The sequence below is a fragment of the Canis lupus genome, chromosome 30, assembly GCF_003254725.2.
Source record: "Canis lupus dingo isolate Sandy chromosome 30, ASM325472v2, whole genome shotgun sequence".
Classification (NCBI taxonomy): Eukaryota; Metazoa; Chordata; class Mammalia; order Carnivora; family Canidae; genus Canis; species Canis lupus.
Window position 1 is genome coordinate 8,716,047 of NC_064272.1, and position 19,020 is coordinate 8,735,066.

Sequence of the window (19,020 nt, forward strand, 5' to 3'; positions counted from 1 at the left end):
AAGTCCACAATGGAGGGGGTTGTAGGACAGTGCTAGAGACTGAATGTTTGTGACCTATTCCCCCTACCTGCCTCCTGCCCCCAGCCAAGGTCTTATGCTGAACTCTAATATCCAAAGTGAGGATATCTAGAGGTAAGTCCTCTGGAAAGTGATTAGGTCGTGAGGGCTCCACCCTCATAGGTAGAATGTGGTTAGTGTCTCTTTTTTTTTTAAGATTTTATTTGAGAAAGAGAGGAGCACAGAGAGTGGCAGAGGGAGAGGGAGAAGCAGATTCCCCACTGAGTCAGGAGCCAGACATGAGGCTTGATTCCAGAACCCTGGGATCATGACTCGAGCCGAAGGCAGATGCTTAATCCACTGAGCCACCCAGGTGCCCCAGGATGGGTGTCTTTATAAAACCCCAGAGAGCTCCCATGTCCCTTCAACCATGTGAGGGCTGTCTAGGAACCAGAAAGTGGGCCCTCACTGGAGACCAACAGTGCCAGCACCTTGAGCTTGGACTTCCCAGCCTCCAGAGCTGTTAGAAATAAATTTGTTGTTTATAAGCCACTCAGTCTATGGTATTGTTACAGCAGCCCAAAGAGCTGAAACAGCTGCTGCACAGTCTGATTTTTGGTTTCTTTGTATCTCAGGATAGCAGTTAATGGACCATAAGACAAGACATTGACCTAAGGATACTTATACTCCAAGTGGACTCCTTGAGAGTCCTTTCAGCAATACTCCTTCCCAAGAGCATTACTCTGGCCTGGCTCTGCTCCAGAACTGGGACCCACATGTTAATTGTCCCAGATGTGGACTCAGTTCTTACTTCTCCCGTTTCTCACAGAAGCCCTGCTTCTCCAGTGGGATAATCCATCCCTCCATACAATCCTAAACCACCATGTCTTAAATCAGTACAAATCAGGTTACCAGGAAATAATAATAATAAAAAAAATTTATTTCTGTACAAATCTGTAGCATTCATATATCCTGGTCTGGAGCAGGAGAAGGAGGAGAGATGTACATAGTCTGTTTTGTCCCCAAAAGAGGGGTAAATAGTTATGTTACCATTCACTCTCAATACAGACCCTCAAAAGGCCCAGATCCTGGGCTTCAGACATCAGAACATAATGGTAGGGCTCACCCTGCTCCAAAAAAACTCAAACGGCAAGCCTCCTACTCCTTGGGTCTCCTGTTCACCCTTAGGAAACAAAATCCTTTTGTCTGGCCAGGCACATGTTGGTGAACCCCAGGAGAATGTATCCATGTCTTTATCTGTAGCAACTATACTAGGCCTCTGATAGCCCATTTTGGAGCATCCCTGAGGTCAGTCTCTGGAGGTACTGCTGACGCAGAGGGGGCAACTGGGGATATAGTTCAAAGCCTTCTGGGAGGGCAGAATTAGGGAGTTTATAGTGGAGAAGGTGCTGCCGGAGACCCTGCAAAAAGGGAAGAAATTTTATCAAGTAGGTACTAACATCCTGTTGAGATCTCTGTCCCCCCAGACCTATTTTCCCACCCTCCAGGATGTGCTTCCCCCCTACCTCATCTGCCAGCAGCCAAGTTTTCTGTAGCAGGCTCCTGCGGGCAGCCTTTACCTCATCCTAGAGGCAGAACACAGAGGAAAAGATGGCACTGGGTTGATGGCTGATACCTATCACTAGCCTCACTGGCTCTCATCTCCTCCCCAGCTGACCTGGAGGCAGCTCAATCGCAGTCTTGCAGCATGCCTTTGGAGATGGGGATGTAACTTACTGAGCTCTTTGGGTCCTGGGAGAAGATGAAGCTGTTGACATGGGCCACAGCCACAGCATACAGCACAGGGCACCAACGTGGACACAGCACACCAGTAACCAGGGTCCAGAAGTAGAGCTGAAGGAGGACCAGGTTGTCTTCAGGAGGCTCCGTATAGCATTCCAAGGACACAGGCAACTGTGACAGGGGGAATGAGACATGCTGAGGGTGAGGGTGGGAATGTGTATCATGGGACAACAGGGTGGGTGCTTGATAGTCACCTGAACCATATTGTGAGGGGAAAGAGGTCTTGGATAGACCATCCATTCCTGTCTATCACAAGGATTGAGGTTAAAGACAAAAGAGCTGGAAGCAGGGGAAACTGGGAAGCAGTAGTCAATTTCTACTGCCCACCACTACTTGTTTATGTGCCTTAAAATAAAAACTTTCAAAATTTCACATTCAGGGGCACCTGGGTTGCATATTGGTTGAGCGTCTGCCTTCGGCTCAGGTCATGATCCCCATGATCCCAGGATTCTGGGATCCAGTCCCCCAGCAGGCTCCCTGCAGGGAGCCTGCTTCTCCCTCTGCCTATGTCTCTGCCTCTGTCATGAATAAATAAATTAAAAAGTCTTTTTTTTTTTTTTTTAGATTTTATTTTTTCATGAGAGACACACAGAGACAGAAAGAGAGGCAGGTTCCATGCAAGGAGCCTGACATGGGACTCGATCCCAGGTCTCCAGGGTCAGGCCCTGGGCTGAAGACGGCGCTAAACCGCTGAGCCACCCAGGCTGCCCAAATTAAAAAGTCTGAAAAAAGTCACATTCAACTGCTCTATATTATGAAACCTTCCAAAAGTTCATTTTCTTCGGACCAGTAACTCTCTTTATAAGAAAAATCACTCTAGATGCCTAGGTGGTTCAGCAATTTAGTGCCTGCCTTCGGCCCAGGACGTGATCCTAGAGTCCCGCCTTCAAATCCCATATTGGGCTTCCTGCATGGAGCCTGCTTCTCTCTCTGCCTGTGTCTCTGCCTCTCTCTCTGTCTCTCATGAATAAAACCTTAAAAAAAGAAAAAAAAAAAAAAAAAGGAAAATCACTCTTAATTCCATGCAGAAATGATTATGAGAGGGGCACCTGGCTGGCTCAGTATAGCATGCAACCCTTGATTTTGGGGTTGTGAGTTCAAGCCCATGCTGGGTGTAGAGATTACTTTAAAATATAAAATCTCTAAAAAAAGATTACGAAAGAGATAAAGTTTATATCCAGTGGTGTTTATCATAGTGTTACTTCATATGGCAGAAAATTAAAAAAATTTTCATGCCCACCAAGGGGTTCTGAGAAAAGGATGCACCTATACAATGGATGATAATGTAATAAAAAATGTTGATTTCTTAGAATATTTAATGATTGAAAAAAGCTTACCATACATTAAATGAAGAAAACATTATGAAGGGATCTCAATTTTATAAAAATATATATGCACATATAAAGACTAAAAAAGAAAATAAATCAAAATCAAAAGTTACTACTGGGCAGTGGGATTATGGATGACCATAGTTTTTTTTTTTTTTTTTTTTTTTTTTAAGATTTTATTTATTTGAGAGAGAGAGAGAGTGCACAAGCAGTGGGGAGAGGGAGAAGCAGACTCCCCAATGAAGAGGAAGCCCAACTAGGGCCTGGATCCCAGGACCCTGAGATGATCATGACCCGAGCTGAAGGCAGACACTTAACCGACTATGCTACCGAAGTGCCCCTGTTCTTTTTAATTTTTAAAAATATTTTACATATTTTTTAGTTCTCTATGTATTTTATATACATGCTAAATATATTTAAAATATTTATACTTTAAGTTTACTTAAAATTATAATGAACATAAAAATAAGTTATAATGAAACAGTTATAATGAAGTATGTTATAATGAAAATTTTAAAAAAACCTTAAAAAATAGTAATTCTCTACAGCTTGTAAGTTTAACCCTTTAGCCTGATTTTTGAGGCCTTGTAAGACTTTATTAGCCTGTTTCCAACAAGTTCCTAAACTGAAATCTGTTCTAAACTCTCTCTTCCCACCCTGTTATAATCCTTCCTCCCTCCAAGCTTTTGCTGATGGTGTCCCACCATTAGTGTGTACAATCCGTCCTTCATCCTCACAATCAAATTCTACCTAACCTTCAGTACCCAAGTCAATCCCTACCTCTTCCCCAAAGCCTTCTCCCTATGGTAAGCCCATTTTGGTCTTTCCCTTTTCTGAATCCTGCCCTAACACATAAAATATGAATAACTTAGAACTATGTTGGTCTTTAGTATGTCTCTTACTTAGACTGTAGCACTGAGCAATGAGTCATGGCTTGTTAATAATAACCAATATATACCATATGCCAGGTACTCTGTTAAACCCTTTCAGTGGATTCTAATTCACTGCCTCTCAGGCCCAGTACCAGAAAGCCATGGTAGGCTCTGCTGACAAAGTACCTGGGTCAAAGGCAGGCCCAGAGCTCGCAGGGCTCCCACATGCTCCCCAAAAAGGGCGAGGCGCAAAGTGACGCTGAACCGACGCTGCAGGGGAAGGAGAACCAGAGCTCCAAAGAGGTGGTCCCCATAAGAGACAGCCTCAAAATGCTCCAGGAAGTTGGCATAGAGGTCAGGGAAAGATGCAAGGCCGGGAAGGGGGCAATCCAGCCTGAGGTCTGGCAGGACTTTAGGCTGGCAGAGCCGGGCCAGGAGGGCTGCCACCAGATGTTGTATTGGGGTCTCCCGGAAGAGTTCACCGTCCACCAGGAACACACACATGAGCCGTGCCAAGCGGGCAGCAGGAGGTACAGCCCAGAGGGCCTGGGGGCGCCAGCTCTCCAAGACCAGCACCCACTGCAGGGCCCGCAGAGCCGTGCTTATGGTGTCAGCAGGAGGGAGCCCCGAGGGAGTGTCTGAGGCCTGGTGGTAGAGGTGGATCAGTGGCAGGAAAGGCCAGTCAGTAGGCAGCAGTGGCTCCTTAGGCACAGGGAGCAGCAGGGTTTGGACTTGCCACAGCTCCCCTCGGTACCAGGCCTGAGAGGCTAGCAGGCTGGCTCGGGCCAGTGGGCAGTGGGTCACGTAGCAGCTGCGGATGCTGGGGAGGTCCTGGCAAGCCTGAGCCAGCAGAACCCCTCGCCCACACCCAGAGTCCTTGCTGCTCCCTAAGGACAGCCGGTCAGAGAAGTCAGCGGCCTCCAGACCCCCTGATGCTCTTTCCCTGCAACAGAACCCAAAAGCCAAAAATGAGCACTTGAACCAAAACCCTCTAAACATCATGCTGGTGCTCCAGGGCTTCCCAGAGGTTCCTAGGTCCAATTGTGCTCTTCCCTGTTCCCCTAATCACTTTCTATGTAGTGTGTGCAGCAAAGAGGGTAGACACTAGAGTCAGCTGCCTAGGGGCAGGCTGATGGGGCTTCTCGTGCCTGTTTCCTCATAGTAAACTGGGAATAACAACAATGCCTATCTCATAGTACAGGGAAAACAGAACACAAATCCTGAAGAAGCCACCAGGTACAGAGTAAGTACCCAGTCCCCATTAGCTGTTCTGTGTGTATGGCTAGTTTATAGGCCACTTCTTAGCTGGACGGCCACACTGAAGTCTCATAATTCTCTAGCGTGGGTGTCTTCATCCCTGCTTTACTGATGAGAAATGAAACTCTGACAGGTAAAGCATAATCCACGGAAGAGAGGGGATTAAACCCAGGTCTCCTGCCTCCAAATTCAGGGCTCCTCCATCAACAGCCACAGCCGCCCCTCAAAGGGCTGAGCTGATGTCACCAACCCTGGACTCACGGGAGGAACTCCAGTCGGAATACACAGCTCAGCAGGAGCTCGTGGGCAAGGTGCTCACTTCCAGGCAGCAGTCGGCTCAGCAGGGCCAAGACCATACTATGATGAAGGGCAGCATTGATGACCAGGGCTGGCTGAACTGTTGCCTATGAACAGAGAAGGGATTGGGGCGGGTGTGTGTGTGTGAGAGGGGACAGAGCAGAGAGAAGTGAGGATGCAAAGAAGACAGATACACAGATCCTGGGCATGTCTAGAGCAAAGTAGGAACTGCATGGACTGCCAGATGCTGGGTAGGGTTAATGGGGGAGGGTGAGGAGAGTGGACAGAGGTATGGGAGGCTGGGGTGCACCTACCACTCTCTGGGCCAGGATGAGTGCCAGGTACTGCAAGTGGTACTCATGGCGCAAGGCCCACGCAGAGAAGGGTGTGAGGAATGGGGCAGCCACAGGAGCCAAACATTGGAGGAAGTAGTTCTGGAGTCCTGGGGTAGCCAATACGGTGGCCAGCTGAAGAAAAGCAAACTTGTTCAGGTCTAAAAGTGACTGATCTTTCCTGGGGTTCCTCAGGTGGCTGCCTAGACAAACTCACAGAAACAGGTGCTGGCAGGAGAGGCCTCCCTTCCCCTAGTAGTACCCTTACCCTTTCTGACTCCTCCCATCTTGCCCCTCCACGTTCCCCCCTCCCTTACTTGACCCCTAACCAGGTGCCTAGGTCTCACCTGGTCACATAGCCCCTTGTGGATCCGGGCCAAGGTGTTGAAAAGAGAGAGAAGGGCCGTGAGGAACGGGAAGGGTGAGGCTGAGCCAGGCAGCCAGAGAGAGGGGCGGCCTCCTGCGCTGCCCAGTGACACGAGGCTGGGGACGGCTTCAGGGGCCGGAGCACAGAATTGTGGGTTACAGAGAGGGGAGCAGCACCTGGAGGCAGAATGAAGAAGCTCAGGGGGACTCTGGCCTGATGGGTGCTGGGCTGGAAAAGAGTTGCCTGGGCTGCGACCAGGGCCAGCAGGGGCCTGGCTATGTGGACCAGTACCCACATTCCTCAGAGCCCTCACATGTTGCCTGCTAGGGATTTTTTTTTTTTTTAATTTCTTTTTTAAATTTTCATTTATTTATGATAGTCACACACACAGAGAGAGGCAGAGACACAGGCAGAGGGAGAAGCAGGCTCCATGCACCGGGAGCCCGACGTGGGATTCGATCCCGGGTCTCCAGGATCGCGCCCTGGGCCAAAGGCAGGTGCTAAACCACTGCGCCACCCAGGGATCCCGCCTGCTAGGGATTTATTAGGCTTCCTTCCAGCTGACAGGTCCTACTTGGGATGGAACAGGGAGCTAGACCTAGGAGTCCCACAGGGAGAGAAGCTCCCTCCTTCCCACTGCCCCCACCTCCCAACCATACACACACACACTGTACACACACAGAGTACATACCCAAGAGAATCCCACAGGCTGCCCAGAGAGGGTGTGCGCAGCAGGGGTAGCAGCAGGTCCTCTGACAGGCGCTCCATATCCTGAAGCCAATCCTCTGGGCACAGATTTGGCTGGAGGACCAAGGGGTTCACTGAGCTGACAGCCCAAGATACCCATTCTCCTAGACAGTGTCCCCAGGCTAAGCCCATTACTCTAAGAGCCCAAGAGTCAGTGTTTGGAGGTTTCTGCCCTCTGACCCTCTGGAGAGAGAAAAGACTCCAAGGTTGCCCTGACATCCACTATCCTCAGAGCATGAAGGCTCCAGGGAGACAATGCTGTTGTCTGGGGTTCTCTGTCCCCACCAATACAGCTCCTTGGCAGCTCCAATGGATATGGGGGGTGGGGGGGAAGAAGAGAGGTGGGGGGAAAGGTGGAGAGCAGGAAAAAGTGGAATGGGGAGGTAGGGTGGGGAGGTGGAAACAGAGAAGGAAGTAGAGGGTGGTGTGTCAAGATAGAGGCAGGCACCCAGGGGACAGAGGAAGGCAGGCAAGCGACACTCACCTGCTGGCTCCAGGCCTGGTAGTATGCATCCAGGAAGAGCAGGCAGGCAGTAGGCACTGGGCCCAGGGCATGCCACATCTGGGGTCTTGGCAGCAACTTCAAGGTCTGTCTGAGACAGAGCTCCACAAGAGGCTGGAGCCCAGACACCTGTGTCCAAGTGATGGAGGAAGGGGTGGCCGACAGACTGGCCTCAGCACAGTCACTACAGGAATGCCAAAAGGGGTCATGATGAAGGTCCAGCCGCCTCGACTCTCCCATAAGCTCTACCACCCTTTTCCTCTGGAGGAGTGCTGCTGCCTGTTCTGGAGCTCAGAGCTATGACCTACCTGCTGGGCTCAGGCGCAGTGCTGCTGGCTGCCAGGGTCAGCCGGGTGAGGAGAGTGAGCAAGGAGGCTATCCGCTGTACAGACAGGGGCTGAGGGGGCTGGGTGCTGAGCTCCTCTGGCACAGACTGCAGGGCCCGCATCAGCACTGGGTACAGCTCCCTGGGGGAGAACAATCCCAGTCTTTCAGCATACAAAGACATTGGACATGGAGACAAAAGACACAAGGCAGGGTGCTGCCCCAGGGATCTGTAGTTTGGTTAAGGGGGCTTGGGAGGGAGAGGCCCCAGGGATGGGCACTCCTGGAAGGCTTCAGAGAAAAGGCAGGCTGGGGGCTGAAAGGAAGGAGGTAGACCTTCCAGGTTTCCTCCCAACAGGGATTTAATCTGATTTCACCAAGCTACTAAGGCTGCTGTGCACAGAATGTGGCTAATTCAGCTTTGTTCTACTGGCCCCCTGACCCCCAAGCTCTCTTCATTCTTCCCAGAATCCTCTCCTCCTTAGCTTCCCTCTGAGCTTGACACCTTGAGCAAGGCTGTTATCAGATGTGGCCAGAGTGCAGAACTGGAGGGATCCAGTCCAGTCCAGCTCTCCTCACCTGTAAAGGTCACCACCCTGGCCGTAGGAGGCAGCCACAGCCCACAGACGGAAGGACTCAGTGCTCATCATCTCAGCTTCCTCTGGGAGCAAGGCCATTTCCTGGGGAGCCTCTGCTATAAAGCGGCACAGGCGACTCCGGAGGTCAAAGCCGCTCAGCTGAGGGCAAAGAGAGCAGTCTGGGCATCACATTTAGCTGGGGGCCCAAGTGGCCTCAGGGTCTCTTATTATGACCACAGCTCAATTCAGCCTTGTTCCAGGCCCCTCTCAGGCCATGGGGTCTTAGCTTTGGGCCAAGATGAAACCACCTCATCCATCACTCCTTCTCCTCTGTCTTTTTAGCAAGCACTTACTAGGCACCCTTTCTAGGGTTACCAGGCTAGGGGTGATGGCTGCCCATCTATATGTGGCTCTTCTGGTCTGGATCCAGGGAAGAGGGAGCCCTCCCTCCCTTCAGGTAACGAAAGCACAGTAGGCCTATAGGATCCACTAGACTCCAGGTGATTAGGCTCCTGGCTCGTGGTTTCTGTGGCATTTCTAAGCAACTGAATCAGAGATGAAGAGGAAGATGGCATGAGCTGGTTACCCAGAGTCCAGAGGCCATGCTTAGCCTTCAACCCAGCCCTGTCTTAAGTCCCTCATCCCTTGCCCTTTGTCCTGCTCACCAGCCGGGCAGCAATATTCCTACCAGCCGAGGCCAGGACACGAAGTAGTTTCATGGCAGTGGCACAGGGCACTTTGTATAGACTGGGGGCAGGCCCCACTCCCACAGGAGACCAGTTGGTAGGCAGGAACTCTCGAACCACAGTCTCTATTAGCCGAGGACACTCTAGGACCTGAGGGAGAGGAAGAAAAGGGAGGTGGGGAGGCCGAGGGTCAGGCTCAGACCCAGCTAGGCTCTTTGCCTATTCTTTGTCTCCTTCTCTTCTCTTTCTCACCCTTGTGGCTGACTCCAGGGAATGCCGGGCCAGACGGATGAGCACAGCCAGGATGTCAAGGACCACAGAAGGTGCTGGGCAGGTTACCTCTAGCACGTAGCGTAGCCGAGGCAGCAGATTGGTAGCCAGAAGCCCCTGGTGATCAGAAGGATAAACCTGGTGCCAAATGCAGCTGGGCCCCAAACCTTGATGACCCTTCTTGCCTAAGATGTGCTTGCCCTATGAGGGTGCCGAGGTGCCTTAGTCAGTTGAGCATCTGAATCTCGATTTTGGCTCAGGTCATGATCTCAGGGTTGTGAGACTGAGCCCCACACTGGGCTTAGCACTAGGTGTGGAGCCTGCTTGGGATTCTCTGTGTCCCCCACCCCCTCCCTAAAGCTGCCCCAGCACCTTTACCTTGATGACGTCACGTCGAGCCAGATCAGATGGAGGCTGGTTTCCTTTCTCAGGGCTCTTCCTTTTTGCTTTCTCTGCTGGAGGCTCTTCATCTTCATCCTCATCGTCCTCCTTGTCTTCCTGGCTGGGCATCAGAGGGAACACCAAAGCTCCGTGGTACCAGGAGAAGGTGGTGTCGAGGAGCTCCTGCCATAGGGAAGGGAAGGAGGTGGCAAAAAGAGGAAGGAGTCAGGTCTGGAAAAAGGTCTAGGAGTAGTCAGCAGAAGCCACCTGCCAAGAACAGAAAGGGAAGGCTGCTGGGCTTTGGGGCCCTTAGGAAAAGATGGTGATGCTGCCAGCCCATTTTCTGCTCTGCCTGGCAAAGCCTGTGCAGTAGGGGCATGCCCAGCAACAGGAGTAAGGACCCTGATGGCTCAAAGCCCCATTGCTATCCCTGCTTACCTCATCTCCGGGAGCCACCAGCAGAGCCCGAAGCGCCCGGACGGCGGCTGCAATGACCCCATCCACTCTGTCATCCAGGGAGAAGCGCAGCAGGAAGAGGAAACCAGCATCCAAAAGGAGGCGAAAGACACTGCCCACTAGCCGGTCCCCAAACTCACCAGCCTGGGCCTTGGGGGGCAGGATAAAACCTTGCTGAAGATGTTGAAGTTACTAAACCCTTCACTTGCCTACCTATGACCTTGGGTCTGTCCCATTGCCCATCTACCCCAGAGACAGTGTATGGGCTACTGGGCTGGAACAAAAAGGATAGGAGGTGGGGAAGTCTAAGGTGGGAGCAGGGGGGCTGGCGAGGCACGGGGGCAGGCAAGGCCAGGCCAGCAGTCTACTTACCCTGCTGATGACCTGGGCCAACACATGCAGCGCTAGTGCTCTCTGCTGGGACACCTGGCTGCGTGTCAGGTGGAATAGCTCCTGTAGGGAGTATCCTGCTCTCTGGAGCAGGGACAAGAAATCAGAAGGAGCCAAGACACAGGGTGGCATCCCCCAACCAATCCACAGAAACCCCGATTATTCCAGGCACTGAGCTAGTTGTCAAAGGGAGGACAAAGTTAAGCAAGTGGTATCTCTTGCCTCTCCTCTCCATGGATTGTCAAACTGGTAAAGAAGATTAAGATTTGCACACAGTAACCATAGCATAAAGCAGACAGGGAGGAATGCAGTAATCAGTGTTCAGTTTGCAAGAGGATAATAGGAGAGAAAGAAAAGGGGGACATGGAGAAGGGACGTGATCTCAGTGGGTGGGCAGAGCTTCCATGGCCTGAAGAACTGAGTGAGCCTGGAGGTCCCCGAGCCCCCAGGGTATGTGGGAGAGGGCACCACAAAGGTGCAGCAAGAGTGAGAAGGAAGAGCTGTAGGGTCAGCAGGGCTGTCTCAGCAGGCTAAGGAGCCAAGACTATTCTGTGAGCAGAAGGGAGCCAGGAAACTTTCCAGGGCAGGGCATGGCCTAGGCTGGGCCAGAGGGAATCAGGATGGCAGCCTCATGAGGGACAGATGGCATGGCTGAGAGAGTGGAAGATGTGGTGGCTGAACAGGTAAGAGGGAGCAGGGCTCTTCTCTAGAAAGCATTAGGGGGTGACAGACATAAAAATGTCAAGTCCAGGCAAGTGACTGGAATGTGAAGGAACAAGGAGAAACATTTTGAGCCTAAGAACCTATGGAGAGCAAAGCCAGGAAATAGAACAGGATACACAGAAGGTCCAAGGCAGCTGACCAGAGGCCTCTTCCACATGGCAGATAAAAGCACTTGCTGAGAGCTGCCCAGTCCTCACTGGGCCCCGTGCCTCACCTCTGCTTCTTCTCCATGGTGGTGCAGGCCCAGATGGGTGGGCAGGTCCACATCAGGGGCCAGCAGCTCTCCCTGAAGACTAAATCGGGCCTGCATCCTCTAATGGGAAGAAAAAGAAGTGTATAGGCTGGGAACACAGCAACTTCCCTACACCTACTCCTCACCTTTTATCCCAGGCCTCCAGTCCTGACTCTACCCGAGTGGAAATGGAACTCCCCGGCCAGGGGCCAAGCAGGGTGATGCGAGAGGAGGAGAAGCACAAAGGAGAAATGTTTCTCAAGCTCCAGGGAAGAAAGGGGCCTGTGTTCAGGTGTAAGAGCATGGGAGAATGAGAAGAGGGGGGCATGGAAAAGTGATGCTGTCTCTGGGGGTGGGTAGAGCTTCTGTGGCCACTCCCAGCCCGCTCCACCCCTTGTAGGCCAGCTGGCCCTCCTCACCTCCTGCGTCCACTGCCTCCGGAGCGGAGGCAGATCCTGGGTCCAGTGGAGCTTCTCTAGCTCCACGGTGTCCATGTGCACCCATTCTTTGTGGGGGTTCACAGGCAGCGCCAGAGCTGGGAAGATGGAAGCAGAGTAGTATTCCCTAAGGAGCTCAGCTCACTGACCCAAAGGGGTCCCAGATGTGACCCTGCAGCTGCACACCTACCTCTGTCCAAGGGTCTAGCAGCCTGTGCCTCTGGCTATGTCTAAGTGGCACAGCCACTCTGGGCTCTGGGCAAATATCTCCGATATGGCGGAACACACCTAGTCCTGGGCTCTAGCCTGTTGCTGACCCCAAGTATTCGCTGAGAGGGGCAAGAGGAGGAGGTAAAGAAAAGGAGAGAGGTAGCAGACGAGGAAGAGAGGACCATATATATCAGGGTAAACACAGTTCTCCACTGTCTATACTGTGGAGATAGAACTTTTTTTTTTTTTTTTTTTTTTAAGATTTATTTATTTATTCATGAGACACATAGAGGCAGAGGGAGAAGCAGGGAGGCTCCCCAAGGAGCCTGATGTGGGACTCGATCCCGGAACTCCAGGATCACTCCCTGAGCCAAAGGCAGATGCTCAACCACTGAGCCACCCAGGCATCCCTAGTACTGACCTCCTAAAGAAGCAGGGGAGTGGGGTAGCCCTGGTGGCGCAGTGGTTTAGCACCGCCGGCAGCCCGGGGTGTGATCCTGGAGACCCGGGATCGAGTCCCACATCGGGCTTCCTGCATGGAGCCTGCTCCTCCCTCTGCCTGTGTCTCTGCCTCTCTCTCACTCTCTCTGAATGAATAAGTAAATAAATCTTTAAAAAAGAAAAAAAAGGAAGCAGGGGAGTGAAGCAATGAGAAGCAGCCATCCTGCTTCTGTGGGGCCAAGATATGTAAACACACACCCCAGACATCCTCCTTCTTCTCCCACAATCCCCACCTGACCTGCTCAGCTGGCCCAGAGCTCACTGAGGCGCAGGAGGTTCCTGGCTTTCATAATTCGATTTCTTTTGTTAATCACTAATAAAATAATCCCGGTCCTGGGAAATGAGTGTTCCCACTGGTCTCTCTGCTTGAAGTCTGGCATGTTCGTAAGACCTGTGTCAGACTCTTCTCCCATGGCCCTGGCCCTGCCATCTTCCCCCCAACATGGACAGCAGAGGCAGAAAACTGTAGGATGGACAGAGCCAGAGCAGGCACAGCTACTGCAGAGGCAAGATGGACATGATCTGCTGGGGGAGGGGTCAGCCATCACACCCTGCTGTCGCTTATCATGGAAGGGGGAGAAGGAGCAGTAATAGGACAAGAAAACAGGAAACATATATAGGAAGAGCATACACATCAGCAAATGAAGACTGACTTCCAGACAATAATGGAGATTAATGTTAGATGTCCAAGGACAGAGAAGATTCTTTCCCATCTGCCAGGCCTAGGAGAAGAGATACTTTCTTCTACTTTTATTCTCCAAAAGATGCTCCCCTTCCTTCAAACCTGGGGCTTCTGGATCCAGATCATCTTCCTGTCTGGGCTCCTTTGCAGAAATTGGCACAATGAGCTCCTCTCCGGTGACCTCAACAGAGTGTCCTCCTGGCCTCTGCTCCTCTGTGGCCTTCTCTCCTGCTTGCTCATGGGTATGGCTGCGAGACCTCAAGAAGGCAACCAAGCTGGGATCTAGAGGAGAGGATGGAAGGGAAAGTGGGTGGTGGCAGATCCTCCCCAGCCTCCTGTAGACCTGAAACCTGCTGAATTCTGCCTATTGGTGCCAAGATCAGGACAAGCCATTTCCCACCCCTGGCCTGAGCACCCTAGGTGCTCCTGGGGATTTAATGACCCACACCTGTCACTTGGATGTGCCCACCCACCCTCCTCTCCATTCTTCACAGTCCCCTGGCCCGCCCAGGTTCCTGCACATCCTTGTGCTTGGCTCCAGGTCAGAGGTCCAAAAGAAGGGCTATGGAATAAATGAATAAATGCTGACTGGGGCCAAGAGAAGGGATTTAGGGGAACAATTTATCTCACTTCTAGATGATTTATTTACAAATATTTACTGAAACCTAATCTACGTATGCTCTATGAAGATGCTAGATACACAGTCTGGAAAAGATTGACTTGGTGCTACTGTTCTGGTGAACAGAAACTAGGAAGGAGGTATAGCACGCTCTAGCATGCTATACCTCTGCTATATCATGCTATACCAAGACATTTCATAACTGTGCCAGAGAGCACCAGCTATAATCTAGCATACACTACACTAGCACAGCATACATGATACAGTGGTTGAGAGCAGGGCCCGTTAGACCTGATAAACCTGGGTTTACATCTCATCCGTGTTCCTTACCAGCCATATGACCTGGGAAAGAGTTTTTTCAAGTTCTGAGACTCTTTTTTTTTTTTTTTTTTTTAAATAAGTAAATGAAGTTAGTACTACCTACCTTAGAGGAAATGTTTGAAGACAGAATGTAATAATGCATGCAAATAGTAAAATGCCTGGCACGCACAGTAAACTTTCATCAGCAAGTAGCAGTCCCTTCCCAGCCCAGTCTCAGGAGGAAAGCCAGGTATGCCGTACCGAGCTGAGCCAGCAACCGCTGCTGTTCCTGAAGGATCTCCTCAGGAGCCATGGCTTGCAGTTTTGCTATGTTCTCTTCATGGATGGTCTGGGCTTCCTGCTCAGCATCCTGGCTCCTGAGCCCCTTCCCTGTGACCAGATGGGGTCCCTGGAAGCCAGGGCTGCCCCATGGAAGCTGGCAGCCCTGCTCCCTGGGTGCGAGTGCCTCATAGGACACAGCACCTGGAAGAAGTATATGATCAGTTTCATCGCCTCATCCCAACTGGGCCTTCTAGCCCTCTTCCCTAATCCTATTAGCTCTGGAGACAGACAGAGGCCCCAAAGATTTCCTAGGCACAGCATGGAGACACCTCCCCCCTACCCTCCATAACATAAACACAGGTTGGATTGGGTGGTGACCTCTCCACTCATTTTTTTCCCCTTCCTGAGGGATGTTTCCCTAAGAAATATCCTACTTTCTGACTCTTCCCTTGGATGTTCAGGCAGCCATCTGCCTCCAGAAGCCTGTCCCTAGCTCTTTTGCTAATATTTTGCATTGTTAAAGGAATCTTGGCTTTCATCTTTATTTTACAGTCTCTGCCAGACACCTCTCTTTCTTTTCTCCTAGGGTAGAATAACAGCCGGCATTCTCCCTGTACTTAAGACCCAGATATAAACCCAAGCCACCCGAACTCAATCCTGTAAGTGGGGATAAAGGACAGATTCCTCTTTAGATGGCTCAAATGCCATCTAAATATGCCTTCAAGGGATCCCTGGGTGGCGCAGCGGTTTGGCGCCTGCCTTTGGCCCAGGGCGTGATCCTGGGGACCCGGGATCGAATCCCACATCGGGCTCCCGGTGCATGGAGCCTGCTTCTCCCTCTGCCTGTGTCTCTGTCTCTCTCTCTCTCTCTCTCTGTGACTATCATAAATAAATAAAAATTAAAAAAAAAAAATTTAAAAAAAAATAAATATGCCTTCATATTTGATGTAGGGAAGACATATACCACAAAGTGACTCTACGATTATGTATTACAAAAAGGCCAAGCCCAAGCCTCTTCTTTTTTTTCACTTTTTAAAATTTTATTTATTTAGGAGAGACACAGAAGGAGAGGCAGAGACACAGGCAGAGGGAGAAGCAGGCTCCATGCAGGGAGCCGGACATGGGACTCAATCCTGGGTCTCCAGGATCAGGCCCTGGGCTGAAGGCAGCGTTAAGCCGCTAAGCCACTGGGGCTGCCCTGCCCAAGCCTCTTCCACCCCAGCTTACCCTCTGGTGGATCCAGGGAAGATACAACTTCTCTAACTGGTGGAACCTTGGCTTCGGATGCTCTCTTTGCTGCAATTTCTTGGGCAAAGATGCTTCTCTTGCCAGATATTGCTGACCTCCCCTATGAGACAAAAAGGAAACCCAGGTGACTACTACTACCCTGGTCATTTCTTAACCTCTTTTCTCTAAGGCTACTGGAACAAAAGGACTTGCTTAATCTCCAAGGATCACAACCCTAGTCCTCAGAAAAGCAGGGCTCTATAGGAGGACTGGTCTGGAAATCTGACAAATTTGGGTTGGATTTCTGGCTCTTCTATTAGATGTGTGGTGTTGGACAATTTACTTAACTTTTCAGAGTCTCAGTTTCCTCACCTGAAAAATGGGGATGATGATATCTATCTTACATGGTTGTTATGAGGATTTTTTTTTTAGGGTTTTATTTATTCATGAGATGGGAGGGTCAGGTGGGCAGAGACATAGGCAGAGAGAAAAGCAGCTCCCCTTGGGGAGCCTGATGTGGGACTCAATCCTGGGACCCCGGGATCACGCCCTGAGCCAAAGGTAGATGCTCAACCCCTGAGCCACCCAGGTTTAGCATGGTGCTACCTTAACAAGAAAATTGCTTATTATTCAGATTATCTGCCTGAGGAAGATGCACTATGAGGCTCACTTAATGTCTCCCAGGTACCATCTAAGCACTTTGCCTACTTGTCTCTCCTGTGAGCGATGGAACACAGGAGGGAAAGCAACACCACTGGGCACAGGCAGATTCACTGTCACTGAACTTGTATCTCGTTCCTGCAGCAACAAAGCACAAAGGAGTGAAGATATTAAGATTTCCCCAGGCTGGACACTATCTTACTGGCCCCAATTCTGTATGACTAGAATCTCTAGGGAGTCATGGACCCATCTTCCTTTTTTGAGTACAGTGATTCTAAAACAGCCCCAAATGGACTGCAGGAGCATAAAGTGCCACCTTTTTTTTTTTTTTTTTTTTTTAAGATTTTTATTTACTTATTTGACAGAACACAAGCAGGGAAAGTGGCATAGGGAGAGGGAGAAGCAGGCTCCTCAAGGAGCAGGGAGCACAATGCAGGGTTCTACCCCAGGACTCTGGGATCATGACCTGAGCTGAAAGTAGATGCTTAACTGACTGAACCACCCAGGCACCCCTAAGTCCCACCTTTCTGAATCACCCTCTACTCATACAGCTCACCACCCCCAACCAAAATCCTTGCTGCCTAGGATGCCTCATCCCACCCAACCAGGGTGAGACGCACAATAATTTTTGTCAGGACAGCAGTGATGTGCTGATCATGCCTGTTCAGCCTCTCTTCAGGGTCCTCATGTTCTGGTAGGAGACAGCCAGGGCTGGGTCTAGCTCTCTTTGAAGGAGCAGGAACCAAAGCTGGGGGTGAATCTGGGAGATCTGAAAAAGGAAAAAAAACAGATGTGAGGGTAGGAGGAAACCAAAGAAAGAAAGGCAGCTATGAAGCCCCGGCCCAAGCTGTGTCACTCTGGACAAGATATTTAAACTCTGTGAACCCACTGTCTCTTCACATGCAAAATGGGGCTGCAGCAACAGAGGCTACACAGTATCTGAAATAATGAAGGGGGAAAATCCAGCCACATCAGGAAGAGGGAGAGGATCCCGAGGCCATACCCTCTCTCCTCCTCAGCCACTCACTGTCCAGTGTCACCACATCCCGATGATCTTGCAGCAGAGGCTGGTCCAGGTTAGTGTCACCACCTCTCCTATTTCCTTTCTTCACCAGTTGTACTGCTGGAGCTGCACCAGCTGCAAGAAACTGACTCTGGAAGCGCAGCAAATCCACCTCTGACTCGCCTGGCTTTGGTCTCGACAGCATCTTGACACGCCAGCTACTTCTCTTGTGCAATTCTTTCCAACACTGCTTGGGTGTGGGGATTCCCTCTCATTCACCCCTATAAGCAATAAAGTTGATGGGCCCTCTGCAATTGAACCTTGATTCTTTATTGTGCATCAGAGAAGATACTTCTTAGGTTCACATCAACTCATTCCTTCTCATTCATACCTTACTGCTATTCCCTATTTACCCCTCCTGGATGTCATCAGCCTAACAATATTTACTGCCAACTTAAGGTTCTTTACAATCTGTGGATGATAAAAATTCTCAGGAACAACTGTAGGGAACCTAAGAAAAAGGGCATCAGGAGTCAGGCAGATAGGGCAGCCCAGGTGGCTCAGCGGTTTAATACCTGCCTTCAGCCCAGGGCATGTTCCTGGAGACCCAGGATCGAGTCCCACGTCAGGCTCCCTGCATGGAGCCTGCTTCTCCCTCTGCCTGCATCTCTGCCTCTCTCTCTCTCTCTCTCTCTCTCTCTGTGTGTCTCTCATGAATAAATAAATAAAATCTTTAAAAAAAAAAAAAGGAGTCAGGCAGATAAATGTCATACCAGGGACTAATGATTCTGTATCAAATTTGAGAGAATATGCCTGGCCTAAAGGTGTTCAAATTATTAAAAAGCAAAACAAAACAACCTTGCGCTAAGAAAGATCAACATATAAAAATCATCTGTATTTTTATACACCAACAAAAAGAACAATCAGAAAAAATTAAGAAAACAGTATCACTTACAATCGCATCAAAAAGAGTAAAACACTTGGGAATAAATTTCACCAAAGAAGTACAAAACTTACACTCTGTCGAGCCCCACAACTGCCCCTAGGACTCTGCGGTCGCATACATTTCTGGACCACCCGAATCAGCAGAGAAATCACCGAGTTTCAGCTCAAGCAGCCCCGCGGATGGAAGGCCGTAGTCGGGATCTCCACACCGAAGAGGCCGCGGCCACTCCAGTGCAAAGCAAAGACACTCTGGGAAGCTCCGACAAAGGAACTGGATACCCTATAGCAGAGCCCTGCGCCGGGGAACCCTGAAGTCCTTCCCTCCAGCGTAGCCCCGTACCTGCCCTAGGGCCGCCTGGACTCCGCCATCTTGCCCCGCAAGGGCCGGACTTCCGCCGTCACCAGGTCGGGGCTTCCGCCCCGCAACCCAGCCCCGCCTCTCCCCGGCCTGGCTCCACCCCTCTGGGGTTTGCTCGCTTAGCGCGAGGACGCACACATGCACACACCCCTTTTTTTTTTTTTTTCCAAGTTTTTTTTTATTTAAGTAAAGTCTATATCCTACGTAGGGCCCCAGCTCCACCCGGAGCTGGAGAGTCGCAAAAGCTCTTCCGA

General features: G+C 50.7%; 1 protein-coding gene across 2 annotated transcripts; it reads right to left on the reverse strand.

Annotated features, from left to right (window-relative positions):
- Positions 1 to 916: 916 nt before the first annotated feature.
- On the reverse strand, positions 917 to 18,841 carry RPAP1 (RNA polymerase II associated protein 1). Of its 2 annotated transcripts, none has more exons than XM_025473118.3 (25): positions 18,749 to 18,841; positions 17,488 to 17,744; positions 17,081 to 17,229; positions 16,509 to 16,598; positions 15,801 to 15,921; positions 14,553 to 14,774; positions 13,475 to 13,654; positions 11,962 to 12,077; positions 11,525 to 11,623; positions 10,570 to 10,671; positions 10,180 to 10,347; positions 9,739 to 9,924; positions 9,343 to 9,477; positions 9,070 to 9,240; positions 8,406 to 8,563; positions 7,811 to 7,969; positions 7,485 to 7,686; positions 6,945 to 7,054; positions 6,234 to 6,429; positions 5,869 to 6,021; positions 5,519 to 5,661; positions 4,187 to 4,943; positions 1,735 to 1,911; positions 1,524 to 1,583; positions 917 to 1,418 (listed from the first exon to the last, which is right to left on the reverse strand). In XM_025473118.3, the coding sequence occupies exons 2-25, from the start codon at positions 17,666 to 17,668 to the stop codon at positions 1,269 to 1,271; spliced, it is 4,185 nt and encodes a 1,394-aa protein (XP_025328903.1). In that variant the 5' UTR covers positions 17,669 to 17,744; positions 18,749 to 18,841; the 3' UTR covers positions 917 to 1,268. The 2 variants fall into 2 exon arrangements, with proteins under 2 accessions (XP_025328903.1, XP_025328902.1); XM_025473117.3 differs by having other exon boundaries at positions 18,481 to 18,807.
- Positions 18,842 to 19,020: the final 179 nt, after the last annotated feature.